The 20,859-nt window shown below is 42.1% G+C and overlaps 2 protein-coding genes across 3 annotated transcripts in view; one reads left to right on the top strand and one right to left on the bottom strand.

The window, feature by feature from the left end:
- Positions 1-57: 57 nt before the first annotated feature.
- Positions 58-7,955, bottom strand: zgc:66427 (uncharacterized protein LOC406256 homolog). Its single transcript, XM_061045333.1, has 5 exons — positions 7,164-7,955; positions 5,783-5,878; positions 5,579-5,684; positions 3,831-3,932; positions 58-2,752 (listed from the first exon to the last, which is right to left on the bottom strand). Exons 1-4 carry the CDS (start codon positions 7,672-7,674, stop codon positions 3,875-3,877), a joined length of 771 nt encoding a protein of 256 aa, XP_060901316.1. The 5' UTR covers positions 7,675-7,955; the 3' UTR covers positions 58-2,752; positions 3,831-3,874.
- Positions 7,956-8,246: 291 nt separating this feature from the next.
- Positions 8,247-20,859, top strand: part of tep1 (telomerase-associated protein 1) — a 28,457-nt gene continuing 15,844 nt past the window's right edge. For both annotated transcript variants that reach the window (XM_061045332.1, XM_061045331.1), the window contains exons 1-27: positions 8,247-8,405; positions 9,106-9,617; positions 9,715-9,903; positions 10,038-10,187; positions 10,375-10,539; positions 10,951-11,088; positions 11,214-11,285; positions 11,642-11,766; positions 12,495-12,652; positions 12,889-12,998; positions 13,258-13,336; positions 13,710-13,902; positions 15,291-15,690; positions 15,790-15,942; positions 16,109-16,174; positions 16,676-16,797; positions 17,082-17,147; positions 17,601-17,744; positions 17,841-18,132; positions 18,252-18,373; positions 18,486-18,599; positions 18,769-18,886; positions 19,099-19,287; positions 19,497-19,687; positions 19,795-19,936; positions 20,132-20,311; positions 20,478-20,570. In XM_061045332.1, the coding sequence (XP_060901315.1) occupies positions 9,108-9,617; positions 9,715-9,903; positions 10,038-10,187; positions 10,375-10,539; positions 10,951-11,088; positions 11,214-11,285; positions 11,642-11,766; positions 12,495-12,652; positions 12,889-12,998; positions 13,258-13,336; positions 13,710-13,902; positions 15,291-15,690; positions 15,790-15,942; positions 16,109-16,174; positions 16,676-16,797; positions 17,082-17,147; positions 17,601-17,744; positions 17,841-18,132; positions 18,252-18,373; positions 18,486-18,599; positions 18,769-18,886; positions 19,099-19,287; positions 19,497-19,687; positions 19,795-19,936; positions 20,132-20,311; positions 20,478-20,570 (4,281 nt within the window). In that variant the 5' untranslated portion in view covers positions 8,247-8,405; positions 9,106-9,107. The remainder of the gene's footprint in view (positions 8,406-9,105; positions 9,618-9,714; positions 9,904-10,037; positions 10,188-10,374; positions 10,540-10,950; positions 11,089-11,213; positions 11,286-11,641; positions 11,767-12,494; positions 12,653-12,888; positions 12,999-13,257; positions 13,337-13,709; positions 13,903-15,290; positions 15,691-15,789; positions 15,943-16,108; positions 16,175-16,675; positions 16,798-17,081; positions 17,148-17,600; positions 17,745-17,840; positions 18,133-18,251; positions 18,374-18,485; positions 18,600-18,768; positions 18,887-19,098; positions 19,288-19,496; positions 19,688-19,794; positions 19,937-20,131; positions 20,312-20,477; positions 20,571-20,859) is intronic.

Here is a 20,859-nt window from a genome sequence, read left to right as displayed (position 1 = left end):
ACCAACACCCACATACACACAGTACTTAAAAAGACAAAACAAAACTTTGACAAAACGTCGCTCACACATATTTATTGTAAAAAATACATATAAAAACAATTTCTGAGACATACAAAAGATCGGAGCTTAGAAACAGTATATTGAACAGACAAAGACCAAGCCGTTATCTTGAATTGCATTACATATTTACAGTTTAATAAATAAAATTCAATTTGTTTTTATACCAGAGTAAAGGCAGATTGTCCATATCTCGGAGATGCAGATACCGCTGTGGTGACTCTTTGATAACACTAATTCAAACGCAGGGCGAACAGGGGATCAGCACCCTGCTGTTTAAAGGTCGTTGATTCAGGGGAAATTTATACAAAATACTATCCATGATGGACAGGAGCTAGGTTACACACAGAGCGTTTGGTTGGCATTGGTAAAAAATTGAGGTATTGCACCACACAACTTAAGAGGGGGTAAGAAAGAAATGAGAGTAATGTGGCGTTTTTAGATTGTCTTGTTTCTTTATCGACAACCCAACCACCACTACCAAAACCCCCAAAACACACTCTCACACACACACACACGCACACACACACACACACAAACAGACCCTCCCCTGCCCCTCCCAGCCAAAGTATACAACACATAACTTATCACCACAACAAATGTAACATCTAATGATTAATACACATCCTCTTCTGCACTCTCACACACAAATCCCCCGATGCACAGACAAACTTTTGGCATTACTTTTCTATATTCTCCAATAAAAAAAAAATTAAAAAAAACATGCACAGGGCTGCCCTCTAGTGGCCGGACAAGTCATAGCACCTCAGACTGCTATAAGATAACACAAAAAGAAGAGGCTGGGGTGAATGAACTAGCCAGTAGGAAACCTGTGCCCTGGGCTGCCCTCTTAACCGATCTATTGACATTTAAACCCGTGGAACAGACTCGCCTTTTTCAGCAGGCAGCAAAAAGCAATCAATTCATGTTTTTTTTGTTGTTCTTTCCCACTTCCCTCCTCTCCGCCTGTGTGCAACCTGTATCGGACAGCATCTGTTGAGCAGCCTTACTTGTTCGGCTTTGAACTCGGTTCAGCCCTAGAAAGGAAAACACCTCAAACACCTGCTCGCACTAAATCCCCCTCACCAGGCAAAGGCAAGCAAAAAAAAAATAATAATAAAAAAAATGCAAAGGAAAGCCATTTAACACATTGAGCAATAATCCTGATCGTAATGTGATGATATAATGTCTAAAATATTCTAAAAGAATCAGAAGGGGGAGGGGGCTGGTTATGTAATATTTAACCATCAGCTGTTCATAGCCCCGAGTGTTGGAAAGAGAGGCGGATACCACATGGTGTAAACATGTCCCCAAAAATACATCCCTCACTCCATCCTCTCCCCCCCCCCCCCTCGGTCTGGCATTAACGTAACCAGATGGCCAAACTGTCGCTTGGGATCTGGCCCCAAAAAATCCAGACTACACCCCAGAGACTAAGTTGGGAGGTGGGGGTCAGTGGGACAAAAAAAAAAAAAAAAAAGAAAAACCCAAACTGTATCCGGAGCGCACATGAGACCAACATTTGCCTCCATGTTGCGTACCAAAGCCACATGTAACAGAATGTCCGCAGTTACAAACAAGCGTTAAAAAAAACAAAAACCCGCTTGACCAAGCAGACTTCTGGGCAATTTACAGTAAACACACACACACACACTTTTTTTTTTTAATACACAGTCATGCTCACGAGGACATTTCCTGTCCCTGGTCATCATCAGAACACACATTCTCTCACACACACACACACACAACCTTATCCCAGACTTGATGTGGAAAAAAAAAAATCAGCCTTGAGGAACAAAAGTGCTCGTATCGATGCCAACACCAGTGCTACTATGGCCCTATGAAACACCTACCACCCTCCTGAACACTCAGCAAGTAGCAGCACATTAAACTCAGAGCTAACAACCACCTACAAGAAAACTGACCTACTCAGAAAAAAAAAAAACTATTAGCCCCTAAACTTCCCCTGAAATGTTTACTGGTAACAAGAAAAAAAATAAAACACCAAACAGCAGCTCCTGTTCGCTTTAAAAAAAAAAAGAAGCCCTCAACCTCCAGCTAGGTCAAATAAAGCAATGTTTGCATGGCAAGAGTTCACGCTTTCAGTGTAAGGTTGGTTCATTTGGGGTAAGCCGAGCAAAGAAAACATTCATCCAATGTATGACGTGGAACAATACACTCTCCGTAAAAAATACTTGATTGATGACCAATCCGGTTCAGAGAGAGGAAAAAAAATACACAGGAGAGGATCCAGAGTCACAGCTCAAACAACTTTTTTTTTTTTTTTTCATGTGTGTTCTTCCCGAAGTTCAAGATCTTCCTGGGCAGCGCTCCATCGTTCTGGGATGATGATGTCTATCTGACATATTTCTTTGTTTTGAATATTCCAGGGACTCGAGCCAAGTCTGTAACAAAGAAAAGGGAACCTCCTCCACGTTTGTTTCCGACGAGGGTCTGAGCCAGAGGTTTGACAGAGGAGCTGGAGTTTGGCTTGAAATGTCAGAGACCGGGTTCTTCTTGAACTGATCCAAACAGAGAGAGAGAGAGAGCCTCGGGTGTCGCTGACTGGAACCTCCTCTTTGGGTCGTCCCTTCTCCACTCAAATGAAAGGTTTGTGTCTGAGAGGGACCGCGGGGTGTTATTTGTTCAATTACACTATTTTATTGGGATTTTTATTGGGATTCAGTGTAGTCTCCTGTGAGGGGGAAAAACACAGAGGGGCCGTTAGACAAAGACATGCATACGGTAATCGCCGTGTTGTGTCTGTTTGTGATCGTTTTGGCGCCCCCTGTGGACAAACTGGCAACTCTTATCTCTGTGTTGATCTTTTCCTGTTCATGTTTAAACAGCGTCAGCTAGGCCTGGGACTCTGGGTGTCTCACGATTCGATTCAGAATCGATTCTGGATTCATGAATTTGTGGATTAAAAGTCTATTTATGAATTACTTCAGGATCTACTCCAGTCATCTGAGAGAGTGGCTGAATGCCTTGTTGCTCTATTTGGCGTTCTAGTTAAAGAGCGAGCATTAGCACTTAGCAGGGAGTGACTGATTAACCCAATAAAAGATAAATAAATAAAAATCGAATTTTGGAAGTTATGAATCGATTTTAAATCTTAGAAGAGAAGAATCTTGATTTTTACATAAATCCTTTTTTTCCCCCCTCACCTCTAGTGTCATCAGACCAAAAGTACTCATCCTGTGTCTTTAAATAGTCAAATGTATCACCCAGTGTGAATCTTTTTCACGGAGAATGTGGAGGAAAAAAAAAGGTTTCAGCAGTTAATAACTTCACCTGTCACATATCCTCCGGCAGTGATTTTAGGTGTTAGAAATTAACACTACAGAAACAATCGCTCTCTGCTTCACTGTTTAATAAAAAGTCTGCAGCAGGGCTGTGAAATATGGTTGAAGTCAGAATCACATTAAAATACTTTTCAGTTTATGTATTGCACCAAAAAATTGCAGATTAATCAGTAATAAAAAAGCAGAGAGAACTCCCATGATCCACCTTTTTCTTATTGTATTGATTGAGAGCCCCCTGGTGGTGGAATCTACACACTGTGCCTTTAACATGAATTAAATCCAGCCTAATAATCCTTGTAAAGTCGATTGTTTTCTGTGCGTAGGTGTGAGGTAGTATTAACCCTGCTCTCCACAAGTCACTTATTATGTCACAGAACACAAACACAGCTTATGCATTACTGTAACAGTACCGCCGTTGTGCTCAATCTCAAAGCTCCGAGCATTTCTCTGTCATACATATCTACAAACCTGAGTCAGGTTGGTCACTGTGCAGAATACATGTGACCTGCGAGTCAATCAAAGGGATGTTCGGGGCAGCAGGGCTTCACCTTGGACCAGGAATCAATGCAGCTACGGGAGAAAAGATCACAGATAGGACACAGAGAATTTTAAAGTTTGATTCACTCAAGTGAAAGTGCAAGAATCGAGTTATCGTCTACATCTCCTGATCTCCTGATCCACTTACTGACACAGAATGAAAGCAAAACCAATGTTATCATCAGTGTGAAGAGCTGTCTGGCTCTTAATACGCAACAGGAACAGAGATAAACCACAATGGTTTTTTTTTAATCAGGCTTAATGATGTACATAGATCTGAATCAACTTCCCTGTAAATAAGTCGAGAAGTAAAAATAACCTACAGATGTTTTAACTTACGACAAAATGATGTCTCTAAAGCGTTGATGTCAAAATTCAGAAGCTGTGACAATTAGCAGGTTATCTTCTTTCTTGTAAGACAGTTTTCAAAGTTCATTGGACAGCTGTTTGCCAAATTAAACAAATTATTTAAAGTAAAGTTTATTTAATCAGCATATTGAAGCGGACTAAAACAAGGTTTGAAGAGTTAAAAAAAAAAAACATGGGAGTAATCATCCTGTTAGAATAGACGTTCCTTTTGTGCAATGTGTTAACATGTGCTCTTCAGATTATTCTCAACTCTGTCGTCTTTTAGATTCCAAAACGGCAGGTTTTTTTTTTTCTCTCTTCCAAATCCCAGTTGCTCGGCTGGGAGGATCAGAATGTCACTTACACTGCCAGACAACCACACCTACAATCTGCTGCACAAAACTACAAGACCATGAGAACAAAACAAAAAGACAAAACATGCTGTGTGTCTGGGATTGATTTAATGTACGGTGCTTACTTATGTCTCTGCTATATTACATGCTGCTCAAACATGGCGTCCGCCGTCACTGTTGTGAGGGTAGAATTACGGAGGTGTGGTAAAAAAAAAAAAAAAAAGCATGGAAACAGAACGTGGATTTTCATACCAATAAAAACGCAATTATCATGACGAATGAAAATAGCAGGCAGACTCCTCACTCGACTATGACGGATTACTTAATCTTGGTATATTTCAAGTCTCAGCAAGTCCAGTTTCACCCTGAGCTGACATTATAGGAAAGTCAAGACTTGCTGGAAGTTGGGGAAAACCAAAAACCAGGAACATCTCACAGGCTGAAACATACTTTCACAACGTCATGATTATCACTTTTTTTTTTTCTCAAAGTTTCACAACACTTCAAATCTTTGCGACTCGATGTGGTATATCTGTACATTTCACTGAATATTGATGATGATTTTACAAAAAGCAAATTTTACGTACACTTGAAAAAAGTCTATTTATGTGTAAAGTCACTTGTGAGAGGACAGTGCTCTTACACTGCAGTAATCTATTTAATCCCATGTTCAAAATAATGATTCTAAATAACAGTACATCAGGAGCAGTGGTTGTCAGGAACATGATATCATGGAAAAAGGACAGTGGGGCTGTAATTATCTGAACTGTGTAGCGGTACGTTTGCAACAGAAGAACCTTTGCCTTCGTTGTTTTCCAAAAGTCTTAGCCTAGTCGCCACCTTTTCTTTCAGACGTGGAGAAAGCTTAACGCACTTTCCTGCCATGTTTTTAATCTCACCTGGCTCCATTTGCATTTCTTCTGACTCGCTCTCTCTGTCTTTCATTGTCATGCAAATACATCACCTGATCCTTGTTACCTCTTATGGTAGACGCAGAGGCAAGCCAGCCTGGCGATGGTCTCCCCCTGTAACAGATCCTCCAAACAGATTGAGCACTCTCCGCTGTCTTTACTGAGCACGTCCGCTGTACACAAAAGACACACAAAGCAACCATGGTTTTTTTACAGCCTTAAAAAAAAATAAAACAGGCATTGTAGGGCAATTCTGTGATATGACACTTACTGTTGTAAGGTAGGGGAGGGGACGTGAGGCAGCTCAACAGGTGATCCTCGATGCGACCCCCTGGGAAAGGCTTTGAGCAGAAAGGACAGCGGATATCTGCGCAGAGCCGGAGACACAACACAGCCGAGATTAACACAGTGTCACAGTGGCGAGATATAAATGATGGATGATGCACGCATCACGTTGAGCACAAGTGCTCGGCCTTTTTTTGTGGACATCTAGATTACACGGGCCGACTTGTGAAACACAATCAGTCCGTGTGAAGGCTGGATTTTCAAAAGGTGGAAGATAGTGCGAGTAATGTGTGCTGGAGCGTAGCAGAGCAGGAATAGTTGGTTGCACAAAGCAGTGACTAAGGCTGCAGGGATATACTTTGTAACAGCCATGAGTAGATGGAACAGACGGCCAGATACAGTGCCTCGCTGCCCTAATTTCTCCTGCCAACAGTGAGCGGGCATGTGAAGTTGTGACCCATTTCCCTACACTTGCTAGAGGGCTGGCCTAGGAAAACCCATCACACTGTTGCTTTTTTTTGGCTTCCGGTTCCACGCTTTCCTCCACAGGACCGAAAACCACTGACCGACTCTTGAGTTGTGTTTGATTGTCTAAAGCAGCCCAAGAACGCATTCCCACTTCCCTTGAAAATTCACGTTTCCCCATTATGCAAAGGTCACTGGTTACTTGATGTTTTTTTTGTTGTTTTTTTAAACGCCGACAATTTCTGATCGACATTAGGTCCTTGTGTGACGTCAAAAGAGCTTGTATGCCACAACTCTGTGCTTCATAATACAATAGGGTCTCTGATGATTTTGGTCCACATGCAGGCACGGGAAAAGAGATTATCTGTGCTGGAATGTAAATTCCTCACATAATCCATATTAATTTCTTACTGGGTGGATTAAAGGCTGAGCTGAAAGATGTTTTAATGCAATTTCCATACGGTTAAGTGAGACTAAATGTCTTACAATAACAGTACAACTAATACAGTCTTAAACATCTTTCCTGGCTTTGTTCTACCCCCCCATACACTTGACTCTGACTCTGCTATTATTCCCTCTGACCACATTCAACCCACTCCAGTGTTCAGTGAAATACTAGAATCAGAATTTATTGACACAAAACATGGAATCAGCTGTTTTAAATCCACAGCCATACCACACATTTTCTACCTTTATTTAGTCATTTTAATTCCATGATATTGCCAAGCTCCAACACATTCATGAATGTAAAGGAAACGTGTGGAAACCAACATGTTTTCTGAATTTGTGCGTATGGGAGCTAGGCATGTGTATTTTCAAAAAAAATAAAAAAAAGACAAAAATATTTTGTATTAAATGTATTTGGAAAATGTTCCTGCGATGTGAGGACATGTCAAACTTACTGCCATGGCGGTTGTTGACACGGTAAAGGCCGATCCAAGCCTCTGACACCGGCCGCTGGTGTGTGCCTCGGACCCGGGCGGATCGTGCGCCGACGCTGCGGGAGGAAGAGTGCCGATTCCCGGGCAGCCGCTCGGAAAAAGTGCGGTGGGGTGTGCGGCCTGTTTCCTCTCCGGGCTGGTGTTCCGCTGCGACAGGGGGCTCCGGGCTTATACTCCCCTCGTCCTCGGGTTTCCCCTCGCTGTTGTTGTCGTCGTCCGCGGGTGACGCTTCGCCGTGGTGGTCGGCGGGACTGCCGTCGGCGCTCGCCCCATGCTGCCCGAGGTCCGAGTCGCTGCCTTCCTCCGATCGACTCTGGTTGGCCTCCGTGTCCTCGAAGCTCACCGAGAAGTCGACCATGAGACTTGTGGGCCTGGCGCAGCGGGGTCGCCGGTAGGACTCCCGCTTTGTGCCGTCTTTCCCGAAAGCAGAGGGAACCGGGTCCTCCTGTAGGCGACTTGCTCTCGTCCCCATCTCTAGCGAAGTTAGCCTGGCTAGCCGAGCAGCTTCCTCAAAGCGAACCACCACGGAACAAGGGAGGGGGGACGAGTTAACCTCGAAACGACCCTTAAACTGTGATATATTCGTCGGGTGACTTTGAATAAACACAACTACCTGGCAACCGAGCTCGGCCTATACCTTTTACGTTGTTCGACGGTCCTTCTCCGGCCTCAGTTTGTCCTTACAGTCCACATTTTCCTCTCTTTTTTGACGTGCCCGTTGTCGCTGCTGCAGCGGAAGTAGAGCATTTTCGGTTCCTCCTTTTTGACTCGTACACGAACAGTTACGGTAACGCCTGCGTGTCACCGGAGAAGCTGGTAATTAAAAACATTAAAAAATATATATTGTAACTTTTTGTATTATTTTTGCTGTGTTATGAATGGGCGAATCATTTCCACTACGCATTTTCCACTGTCATGTTAGTAATTACTCGATAATCTGATTAAAGTGACCCATATACCTGCCATTACGGTAAAAAAGTACACAATAATACTGACCAATCAGCGCTCTCTATCAAACCCAGAGGCAAAGCAGCTGCTTCCTATGAGGACATTTACTGTAAACCAGGAACTACTTAGCCCAATAGGTCGTCCGAAATAAATGCTAACACTCCACTCCACACAAACTCTAACCCTAAACACAGGAGGACACCTTTTGTTCACAGTCGGTGCTGTCTTCTGGAGCATATTTCAGAGGGGTTTGCGGTGAGTTTCATCATCTGATCATGGCTGACCACCACACCTACTCAAACTCTTGAGTCATTTCAGAGAAACATCCTGACGACCCATTTTGAATTCTGACTAATGTCTCAGTTCAGTTCACATAAATAAGTTATACAGTGCCTGTCGGGGCGTGTTTTTGCTATGTTTCAATGCCTAATTTTACTGCACATAATGACTTTGTTAATTATTTTTACGAGTCATATTGAATTGCTGCTTTAGCCACTTTTACAATGCACTTAAAACAAATGGTATCTGATTTTTTTTTTTTTTTTACCAGATTGAACATTCAGGTCATTTATTAAACCCGTTTCTGTCACTAAAAGAGTTTTAGTTTGGTAAGGCTCCGTTTTTTTTTTTTTTTGCACAGTAAGCTTTTGTATTCCCTTTTTACAGGATTAAACTACTTTTTGCATTTAATTACAAATAGTGATTTCCCCGTGTCCAGTTAAAGTGTGAAAAGTTAGTTTGCTGTGTGCTGACTGTTTCAGACTTTGCTCCCTTTTTATGGATGTTTTCAGCAACACACCCTACAGCAGTAACCTACAAAGCTTGTTTGAGTGGTTGAAGAAATGTTGCTGAATTACTTGTCTGTTTACTTCATGTCATTTGGGATTATGAAGCTTTGTGCTTGTGAATAAGAGGAGTAGCTCAAGTGTGAATGATGTGGTTTCTTTGTCTGCAGAGATGAGGGCTCTGACTCTGCAGCATGCAGATGTGACCCAAGGAGGGCAGCAGCAGCAGCAGCCACAGGCCACATGTGGGAGGAGTTTGTCTTCCAACTACGCTCCGCCATGTCTGGAGAACAAGCTCCTCACTCAGACTTCCACACTCATGCCCCCACTTTTAAACCCTGCAATACAGCCTTCCTCGTGCCCTGCTCTGCAGCCCTCCGCCCTGTCTTCCACTTCATCCTCCCTCCTCTCCACCTCTTCCCCCTCACCTTCCCTCACCTCTTCTCTCCTCAGCACTGAGAACAAGCTTCTAGAAAGCCGATCACCTCTTCTTTCTTTTTCCCTGACCTCCCATACATCTGTCCCTCGTGACTCCTTGCTCCCAGCATCCCTGTCCAGCGGTCGCTTTGCTCATCCTTCTTCATTCCTCGCTGGTGTTTTGGGTGGAGAGGAAAAGAGGGGAGATGAAGGCAGTGAGGAAACGTCTGAAGCGATGCAGTCTTTTTGTGAAGAAACAAGTGAGGTACAAAACATTTATTTTACTTTTTAACCTTTTTTGCTCATTTAATAGACAACAGTTTTGATGTATCACATTTGATGGCATTGTTGTTTTTTTTCAGACGCATTCAGAGGACGAGGACTTTTGGTCTGAAGACGAGGATGAGGACAGTGATGATGGGTCATGCATGGAATTATCTGCTGTTGGAGCCGATTTAGAAGCCGATCGAGCTTTGGTCGTCAAACAGGAGGAATTCCCCGAGCTTGAAAGGGGAGATGATAAGATTGAAGAGGAGCTGAAGGATAACAAAGTAAGGACAACAACATGTAGACACATGACACACATAGAAGAAAAGGAGTAGATAAACCATCACATGTTTATTTAATGACTCTAACTTTTCTGATATTTGGACAGATACTAAACAAACTTCTGTGTGTTCCTCAGTATCTCCTGCTGAACGCTGTGTGCTGCTCCCTGGTCAATAAGAGCAAAAATCCAGGAGAGAAGGAGTGGGACTCAGAGACAAGTGTTTGGACCAGGATCATGAACCTGGCAAAGGACATATCTGTCTCTGACCCACAGTTTCTTCTCAAGGTGGGTGGACGTGTGTTTTACTTTAAATTACACATTTGAGCTCCTTAACTTTTATTTCACCCGAAGTGGTCATCTTTAATTCCCTGCTGTCACGCAAACCAAAAAATGAGGAAAAATAAAAGTTAAAAATTAAAATTAACTTTCAGTCACGGGCTGTGTGCTTGTTTTTTTTTCTTGAACCTGTTAGGTGGCAGTTTACACTCGACAGGAGCTCAACATCCGCATCACAGCAAACTTCTTATTGGCTCTGGCTGCTAATCAGCCGTCCACCAAGTCGCATGTCCGCAGATACTTCTGCTCTGCCGTCCAGCTGCCCTCAGACTGGCTGGAAGTGGTCAGAATCTACAGCACAGTAAGTGACAGAGAGCGTCCAGCGTGTGGCGCTCTTCGGACATTACAGCACATTCAGTTTGTCTCGGGTTAGAGGTTAAACAGAAAGTACTGTAAAGAAACGTATTGCAGTTATTTTGTCATATTCTACGATTGCAATATGATGCAAGACAAGTGGGAATTTGTAATATGTTTTCCAATATATTTTCAATCTCATTTGAATGGAAATAGATATGATTTGCTCTGTCAAATATACAAGTATTCATATGTTTCAGGAACAATATTTGAAAGTTGAAACAACTTTTGCTACCTCATCATATTGCTTTTTTTTGTCACATTTACCTTTAACAATTGCAGCGTCTGGGATTTGGAAGTTGTATTCGACCATGTTTCGATTTTAAAGATGTTGTTATTAACTTCGCCTGCCTTCCAGTGCTTCAGCCGCTCCCTGCCCATGTGCCTGAAGAAGGCGATGTCTGACAAGTTCAAGCAGTTCAACGAGTACCAGTTGGCAAAATACAACACACGCAAACACCGCTGTAAACACAGCCGCAATAAGCCCAAAGGCAAGGTACAGAAGCATTCATTTCAGCCCCCCTTCTTTTTTTATTTATTTTACTACACCATCACTGGATGCATACCCTCCCTTAATCAACCCCTTTGTTTCTAATACATACTGTTTGTTCAACTCTCCAGAAACCAAGCAGCAAGGAGATGAAAGGGTGGGCAAACTTACTGCGATCAGATGAGACTGTTCTGTCCAAGTTTGTAAGTCAAATACAGAGCACTCTTCTTGTGTTAGGAATGTTGTATTTTGGCTGTTTCCCAGTTTTAGATGCACATATTTAATGAAATGTTTCCTGAAGCGAGGTTAAAATGCAGGATACGTTCAAATGAATCTATGGTATGTATGGTGATGGTGATCTGGTGCAGATTGTTTGAGTAACATTGTTGCAAAAAGAAAATCAACATCCTCTTTCTTGGTGTATAAGAAGAAAGTTAATCAAAAATATGCCTTTATATGAAGTTTTGTTGTGTTCACTCTGCAACAGAGATAGTTCTTTTGTAGCCACACACACACACACACACAGGTAACACTGGTCTATGTGTGTCTATGTGTGTAGTTGCAGTTAGAGGGCAGTAAAGCAGTGGTGGATAAAAAGCAGAGTGAGTTCAGCATGAAGAAGATGATCAAGAAGCTTCACATTAAAGAACCGGCTGATCATGTTATGGCCATCCTGGGAAAGAAGTGAGCAACACAAACACACACTTTTACACGCTCATGACTTCCACAGATACTTTTTTTTTTAAAATGTCTAGTCATCTTTATATATTTTGTTAATCCAGAGCAGATATCTGGACATTAAAATGTTTTTTTAAATCTTACATCTCTGTGACGCCTCCTGTGATAAACACAATGAATATGTATATCCATATCGATCTCTACAGATTGAACATAGATCTAAGAAAGAAATCAGCGGATATTTTTTTTTCTCCCCAATTTTAACATCAATATCGGCCTCAAAAATCCTGTATCGGTGCCCCAAATTTTTATTTAGAGAGGACATATTATCCCCCTTTCCCACCTTCTCAAACAGTCCCCCTGTGGTCTAAATGAAACATCTGTGCTGTGCTTTGGTCAAAATATAACATGAATCAAGCACCAGAGGAGGTTTGTGACCCTGTATAAACCAGCTCTCTCAAAACAATCCATTTTAGTGTGTGTGTCTCTTTAAATGCAATGACCCCCCCCCCCCCCCCCCTTACCTGTAAACCGTTCTCCAGACCTCTTTTTAGACCCAATTCATTGTTCAAACATTAGAATAATGAAAAGTGGACTGAAGGGGTATATAAGGAAAAAAGTGTCTGATATAATTTACAACATCTCTGTGGTTCTTCAGGAAAGTACATTTTTTCACAGGACTATCTCTTGGCTTGTTCTGCCTCTTTTTCCAAATGTGCTTGTTTGGGTTCCAGGTATCCCGCCGATCCAAGGATGTTCAGCCGCAGTGGAATAAAGGGCGCGTGGGACAGGGAGCGAGCCGGGCAGAGGATGAAGCTCAAAGAGCCGGAGACGTGGGAACGGCTGCTCAGCCAGGAGGGGAACAAGGCCGCTACCTGGGAGAAGCTCATAGGTCCGCTGAGACATACACTGTACATTTCAAAAAGTGTCCTTTTTAGTTTATCCAGAGAAAGTTCAGAGAGGCGAGGCTTTCATAAACAATAAAAGCCTCCCCTCGTTGCTAATGCTAATCCCGTAGAGTTGTGACAAGCTGCATAAATAAAGAAGCATACCCAGCTTTACTAACTGAAACACTAACTTGTTTGTTTATGATCACACATATTAATGAATAATTTCTCCGCCGTGCAGACAATAAGTCTCTTCCCTTCATGGCCATGCTGAGGAACCTGAGGAACATGATCACTAAAGGCGTCAGCGAGGCTCATCACAAGAAGATCCTCAGCAGACTCACTAACAAGGTGAGGCCCAAGAGACTCAACATGTACTGAGTCCATAGTTTAAAATAATAATCATACAGTTTTTCAAAGGTAAATGTGAAGATGTTGACCTAAATAATGACATGTTGTATTTCAAGAGTTTTTATGTATCAGAGGAGGAGTTTTATTTGTTTGGTTACAAGTTTTTTTTTTTTTTTAAATTTCCTTTCTCATCAAACTTTTACGATGCAGAATTTCGCGTTCTTTCAGTGACTTTGTGTTATTGATGTTTTTTTTCCAGACAGCGGTTATTCAGAGCCGACAGTTTCCCTTCAGATTTCTTGCTGCCTACAAAGTCGTCATGCAGCTTCAAACTCTGGGTGAGATACTTCTACATCTAGTGACTCACTAAACTTCAGGAGCTTTCTTTAAAGACTGGGGTCGTCAAATTTGACTTCTTTTTATAAAATGAGAGTCAGAACACTTTTTCCTTTTACCTTGAACAACAACAACAACAAAAAGATACACTAAACGAGTAGAAGTGGGCTCCTCTGTACAAAATACACAATATAAATCTCAAAGGAAGGGGTTAGCGATACATTTAATTTTTCAGATCCTCATCAAATGTTATGTTAAAAGAATGGCTGCCAATAACCATAACTGACCATAACATTGTGTTATCAGCAAAGCTGCTCAGTCATATCTTAAATATTGGATTGATAAGTCTTCTTTTTTTGGCATTCTGTTGTCTAGCCATGGAATCACAGAAGGCCATCCCTCCAGTTAAAGAGATCCTGAAGGGCATCCTGAAGAAGATTCCCAAGAGCAAGCGCTTCAAAAGTATGGACTGGGAGACGACTGGAAGGAGCCGGCTGAAGGTGACGCTCGGGGTGCCGTTCATCTACCGACTGTACCGAATCAAGAAGGCCCAGCTCAGTAAAGCCAAGTATGAGATTACCTTTGTGTTGCAGATGTTTTCTCTGATATTCTAATTTCTTTCTTTTACCTTTTAGTTTAGAATTGTTTTGTTGAAAGAATGATCCAGAGAAAGAGAACTATAGAAACTAAATATTCAATATAACTGCAGACAGGGTGAGACAGGAGGGTAGCTAGTACCAAAGTACCCTTTGTCCTTTTACTTTTTATTGTTCAACTTAAAAATATCAAATGGCACACACATATACAATACTAAGTATTAAAGGTCACGTATTATTAAAAACTCTTCACCATGTTTTTATAACTTTAATCCCTAGCCTGCTCGCAAACCCCCCAATTATGAGAAAAGTCCATCCTCTCCGTCTTTCGCCTGCTCCACTTTTCAGAAAATGTGTGCTCAAAAAGGCTGTTTGGAGATTTTCCCTTAGTGACATCACAAAGGGCAGTAACCCCTCCCCCAGATGGGTGACACTCCCACAAATGTGGTTGTTTGTTCTTCCCCTCTGAGTCTGCCCTCTCACTGTAAACAATCACTGTAAAGTATGGTAAAAGAAAGCCCAAGCCACATCGCCTTCCAGAGAGGGGGCGTGGTCAGACACCGCTCATTTGCATATTTAAAGGTACAGACACAGAAACAGCCTGTTCTGAGCAGGGCTGAAATAGAGAGGTTTATAGGCATGATCAAATACAGGATCAGAGTGGATTCAGAACAAGAAACTTCACACACATGTTTTGGAGATCTCTGAGACTTATTTAAACGTGTTGAAAATGAGGAGAATATGTGACCTTTAAAGCAACACAAAAATGCTGAGAATAACAGGTTGAAGATAAAATTAACAAATTATCAAAAAGGTATTCATGGTATGGAGTCAGAAGCTTCAATCATAATTATCAGTGGCTTTGTATAACAGGTTGAAGATAAAATTAACAAATTATCAAAAAGGTATTCATGGTATGGAGTCAGAAGCTTCAATCATAATTATCAGTGGCTTTGTATTTCTACATATGTTAAAAATAGTTTCCTAAAAGTAGAATTTTTACTTAAAGAAAATTGTATATAAGCTCTTCAAGCTAATATTTGAGAGAGTCATCTTGTGAAAAAGAGATGCAGAACGCGTATCATCATTTGTGCGTAGCAGCTAACTTCTTTATCTTGTGGACGTACTCCAAACATCGCAGCTTCAAAAACATCTGAAACTGTTTTGGTATTGATTTTTGTGTGTGTTGGACAGAAACAAATGTGAGGGCAGTGGCTGGTAAACATGGCCCATTTCTAAAACAGAAGTCTTTTAAATCTTCTCTGAGATGAAAGGTGTGTCTGTTCAGATCAGTTATAAAGACAATAAAACATGAATACATTCATTTCAATGTAACTGTTTTATGTGTCCGTGCATCCAGTGAGAAGCTGTACACTGTCGAACTGTTGGATCGTTACCGCAAAGCTCTGGAGACGGCCGTGCAGGTCTCCTGTCGTTACAATGTGCCCCCGCTCCCTGGACGGACCGTTATCCTAATATCTGCGTGCATGAATACCGACAAGAAAGTGACACAGGACTTCTGCCTCCCACCGGACCCAGAGGAGCACGAGGAAAAAGAGGAAAATGAGGAAAAAGAGGAAAATGAGGAAAAAGAGGAAAAAGAGGAAAATGAGGAGAATGAGGAAAAAGAGGAGAATGAGGAGAATGAGGAGAATGAGGAGAATGAGGAAAATGAGGAAAATGAGGAGAATGAGGAGAATGAGGAGGAGGAAGAGAGCAAGAGGAAGAAAAAGCAAGAGGATGACAAGCTCACTCCATCTGTAAGAGCCTGAACCTAAAAACACTTACCAACAAAAACGCATGATTAGTGTTCAAGTCTATGAATCAAATCTAACTCCGCTGTGTTTACGTTCCCTCAGTCTGACGAGATTGCAGCTTTGTTGTCTCTGATGATCTGCAACAGCGCTGAGGACTGTCAGCTCTGCTTGATGGATTGGCGTAATGGTAAAGAGGTCAAGCTGAAGTCGAATGTTGTTCTCGATAATGTCAGGAGTGTGGTGAAACAGATGAAGGTCAGGGACTTTTACCTTTCTATGTCAACCTTTGTTTTGTTGTCTCGTACAAGCCTTCATTTCACAAAAAACATCACTACTTATTCAGTATGGATGGACACTCAGCTTTCTATAATATTACATAACAGACTGATTTTTTTAATGAAGGGATTCTTCTCTTTTACAGGAATTTAACGAGTCATCATCGAATGACAAAAGCCTTTTCTCCACACTGTTCAGCAAGAAAAACAAGGTCAGTGTTTTACAGCTGAATTTTAATCTAATAAGGTTCGCTCCTTCGCTCCATATGTATGATAAGCCAGCTGTTAAAAACAGCAGGGAGAGTGGAATCAGATTTTTTTTTATTGAACCTTCCAGGAAAGAAAATATTTGTCAAATAAAGCTCAGGGTTTAAAAATGTGTCCCATATGTTTCGGACCTCCTTTTTCCTTTAGCCATGATGTCATTAAGGAGGCCATGACACTCATTAATGCAGGGATCTGCATTTCATTATTTTCTGTGCTAAAAATCTGACGCCAGGCGGTGAATTTGCCAGAAATATAAGTCCGCTTGTGCTGTAACTCTGCAATGCAAAGACATAAAAACATTTGGTGAGCTAGTAACTGAACTATACATGATATGATAATAACACTGCGCAGCATTGTTTATTAAAACTCATGAAGGGTCAGCTGCTGTAGACTATTGTACAAAATGCTTCCTTGTTGTTCTGACCTTGCATGCTTTTGTGTCTCAGATTGACAACATCATCATACTGAGTGACTACTATGTTCCTCATTCAGTTGAATGGGTCATCGACCGCTACCGGAGGGATGTGAACAACAAAGCCCTCTTGGTGAAGATCTTACTGTCAGACGGGTAAAGCTGCTGTTACTCATAAACCCTGCAGTCAAGTCATGAAAGATGAAGTTGCACTCAATTGATCCTTTATATACCATTTTGTATCTTTGAAGTTATTCTTTCATTCGGTGCACATGGGGGGTCATTTTGATATTTTTTGTAAAGTTGCAATAACGTGAAGTCACATAGACACAAATACAGGCACGGACAAAATGTCTCAATATTTCATCTTGTCTCTGTTTCCTCTCCGGTTTCTTCCGTATCTTGAGTTGATCTTGTTTTGTTTTGTCGCTCATTTGCAGTGATCACGAGTTTACAGCTGACAGGAACACTGTGAAACTGACCGGCTTCAGCGAACAAATCCTCAGGTGAAAAGTCTCGTTGCTTTTTTATCCTACACACTCGTTCCAGGGGAAAGTTCCTCCGATGGAAAAGGGGCTTTAGTGAACACCTAACCCTTTCTCCTCAGCCTACTATATAACGACTAAAATGTTATTTTTTTTATCCATGTGTAATACCTGAATACCTTTCACATGACCTCTAATTAAGTTATAATTTGTTATTTTTGAACTTCCCTTTTTTTTTTTCTGCAGCGTGCACAAACAACATATAACAAATGAATTACATGCCAAAGAAGTGTTTAGAACTTTAACCTGAACAGAGCCGGGCGAGCTGTTTCTCCCCTATTTCTAGCCTTTATGCTAAGCTACGCTAAACTGGCTTTACATTTATCAGACACATATGAGAGTGGTATTGTTCTTTTCATCCTGCTTTCTTCACAATATTTTCCCTTTTTTTTATTTTTTTATGAACATGATCAGATTTGTGGCAGAGCGAGGATCATCCAGGCTGCTGGAACATGTGGAGCATTTAGACAAACTGTACAACATCCCACCACCAGAGGGAGCTAAAGACCCCCAAAACTCAAATAACATCGTCCAAATATCAGCCAGCCCCAAGTTAAGGTAGTTTTTATTTATTGGAGTGTTGTTTATTTGACACCTTTTTTCAGATTATTGCTTCCTCACTGGTTTAACTCTGACTCCCTCCTCTGTCCCCAGGTGGCGAGGTGTTCGTGTGTTTATCTCCTCCACCTTCAGAGACATGCACGCTGAGCGGGATATCCTGGTGCAGAGCGTGTTCCCAGAGCTCAGGCGCCGCGCTGCTCAGCACTGCCTCTACCTGCAGGAGGTGGAGCTGCGTTGGGGTGTGACGGAGGAGGAGTCAGAGCGGGCCACGGAGCTGTGCCTGTCGGAGGTGTGTCGCAGCCAGATGATGGTGGGAGTCCTCGGAGAGAGATACGGCCTGGTGCCTCCAAAACCTGCCCTACCTGACCTGCCCCAGTACAGCTGGGTAAGACTTCTAATAATGACATGTACAGAGTCAGTAAGTAGAGCTGCTCAGAGCACCTCATAATGTAAATGATGACACTGATACTTCGGAAGAAGCCTGATTGTCTCGTCTGTGTGCAGCTGGCCTCGGCCCCGGCAGGCCTGTCCGTCACAGAGATGGAGATCCGTCAGTTTGAGGCTCTTTACCCCGACACAGCCAACCAGAGAATGTTCTGCTACTTCAGAGATCCAAACGTCGTCAAGTATGCAAACCCACGCTCACATCCATGTCTCACTGTTCCTAAGATTCGTTTTAGAAGGGGTATTTGAGATATGAAAGTATTTTACATCATATTTCTATTTTGTGTTTCTCAGATCAGTCCCGGTGGCGTGGAGATCTCACTTTGCTCCTGAATCAAAGGAGGCGGAGTCTAAGATGGCCTCTCTGAAGAGAAGGGTTCTGGACCATGAAGTCAAGGTCACTGAGAAGTGAGTGACAAATCCACGGTGCTGAAGCCAGTGGGATTTAGGACATTTATTTCATCATTTAAAACTTGTATTTGTGTAATTTTTTGGGGGGATTTGTTTCACATTGAACGGCGTTATACAGTTTTCAGTGTCTTCGCTGAGGTTCTTGTTTCCCCTTTAAATGTCGTAGTTACCAGAGTGAGTGGGGGGGCGTTGTGGGGGGAAAACCGTATCTTAAAAACCTGGAGGACTTTGGCAAGGCCGTGCTGGAAGACCTGTGGACGGCTGTCGTAAAGCAGTTTGTGGAGGTGAGTTAGTCTGCCAATTTATTGGGATACATTTCTAAACACCTACAAGCCACTCAAGTAAAACTCTACCTCTGAGGAAGGGCATATTCTGTTCAGACATAAACGGCTTTGAGCCTTTTTGAAACTTAAATTATGAATTATTTCCATTTCAAACGAGGTGTCCTCATGCTTTATATTACAATAGATATGTTTTTTATTTTCCTGTGTGGCAGGAGGATGCGGACGCTGAGGTCATGTCTGACGTGAAAGAGCAGGAGGTACACCAGGGGGCGCTGCAGAGGCAGTTCTTCGGCAGACAGAAGCTGCTGGCTGCAGCTGTGGAGATAGTGGAGCAGGCTCAGACTAAAGGAGGGATGATGGTGGTGGAGGGAGGACCTGGAGAGGGGAAAACCGTCTTCATGGTAAATTGAAAACACTCTTAAATGTTTTACTGATTATCCCCCAGTTGTTGTCTGTATTAACTAAGTCATAATCAGAACATTTTAAACATAAAAACCTTGCTTATTTTTCTTTTGCAATTCTGCAATTAGTCTGAAAGTAGATAAACTAGGTGAAGCTGATAAACTGTGAACTGAGTTTAAACTCTACATGTGTTTCTGTCTGCACACAGGCTGCTCTCGCAGAGACCCTCAGGACCGGAGTGAAGTCCAGGAACAACCTCACCTGTGATGTCATCACCTACTCTACAGCTGCCAGCCAATCAGCTCGCTCTGTGGAAAACCTGCTCCGCTGCCTCGTTCAGTGGTTGAAGAAAATGAAAGACTCTGAGGAGGAGGAGGCACCTCTTCCCAGTTCTTACAAGTAACTAGATTTTTAATTTCCTTTTAAAAAAAAAAGTCACATTTAAAGATACATCATATTGTTTGAACTATAAATATTGTTTTTCTGTATATTATTCCTTGTCACAGAGATTTGCTGTCAGAGTTTCACTCCAGTTTGAGTGACATGAAGAAGAAAACACCTCTTGTGCTGCTGGTTGATGGCGTGGATCTCGTCCAAGATGGCAGAGGTCAGCTCTGCTCTGATTGGATACCGCAGCAGCTTCCACAGGTCAGTTACCTGCAAAGAAAATGTTAGAAAAACACACACCTGTTCTAGTGCTGTGCTGGCTCAAAGACATCAATGAATACATGCAGCATAATAATAGGGTGTGAGTTTTTAAGTCAAAGAGATAGTGTAGTTTATTTACATTCTCTGGCTGTTTTGGCTGTGGTTGATTTTATTTATGCCTTGTGTTTTTGTCAGGGTGTTTGTTTGGTCGTGAGCATCCCATCCAAAGCTGCTCTGCTACAAACGCTGGCTAAGAGAAGAGGCACGGTCCTGTTTTCTCTGGGTCAGCTCACCATGCTGGACAGAAAGGAGATCGTTCAGAAGGGACTGGACTCCTTCGGGAAGAAACTCAGTGACTCTGCATTCAACAACCAGGTTCCCTCTTAATGTTTTTCACTCCAGTTATTACATTGTTCCTTCTTTGTGAACTCTGGATGCATAATGTCTTCTTTCATGCATAATGCTATTGGTACTTACAACTTAGAATTTATCTTTTTCCTTTTGGCTAAAACTGTGCTGTGTTTTTTTTTTTTTTGTGCAGCTCCAGACGCTGGTAATGAAGAAAGGAGCGGTGAGTCCTCTCTACCTGCACCTGGCCTGTGAAGACCTGAGGAACTTTGCCTCCTTTGACAAGGTATTAAAACACTTTTTTTTTTAAACATTTACATAAAACTAATACTTGTCGACTCCCAGACTTGTTGACCGTTGCAATATTAAAAACTGCATTTGCTCCGTTGGTTGGAAACTTAAAGGAACCTTTTTACCCAAAGTTACAGTCGAGCAACTGATGACAGGGACATTATGAAAAACGATGTCAGAATAAGACAGCAGTGGTTTAGGCATCTGAGACACTTCACCCAAGATAAACACTGAAAACAGAACGCTAACCTACAAGCTATGATAATGGTATTTTAATAACCATA

The sequence above is a fragment of the Labrus mixtus genome, chromosome 8 (genome assembly GCF_963584025.1).
Source record: "Labrus mixtus chromosome 8, fLabMix1.1, whole genome shotgun sequence".
Lineage (NCBI taxonomy): Eukaryota > Metazoa > Chordata > Actinopteri > Labriformes > Labridae > Labrus > Labrus mixtus.
The sequence above is the reverse complement of the archived record's forward strand: the minus strand, read 5'-3'. Positions and strand labels throughout refer to the sequence as shown.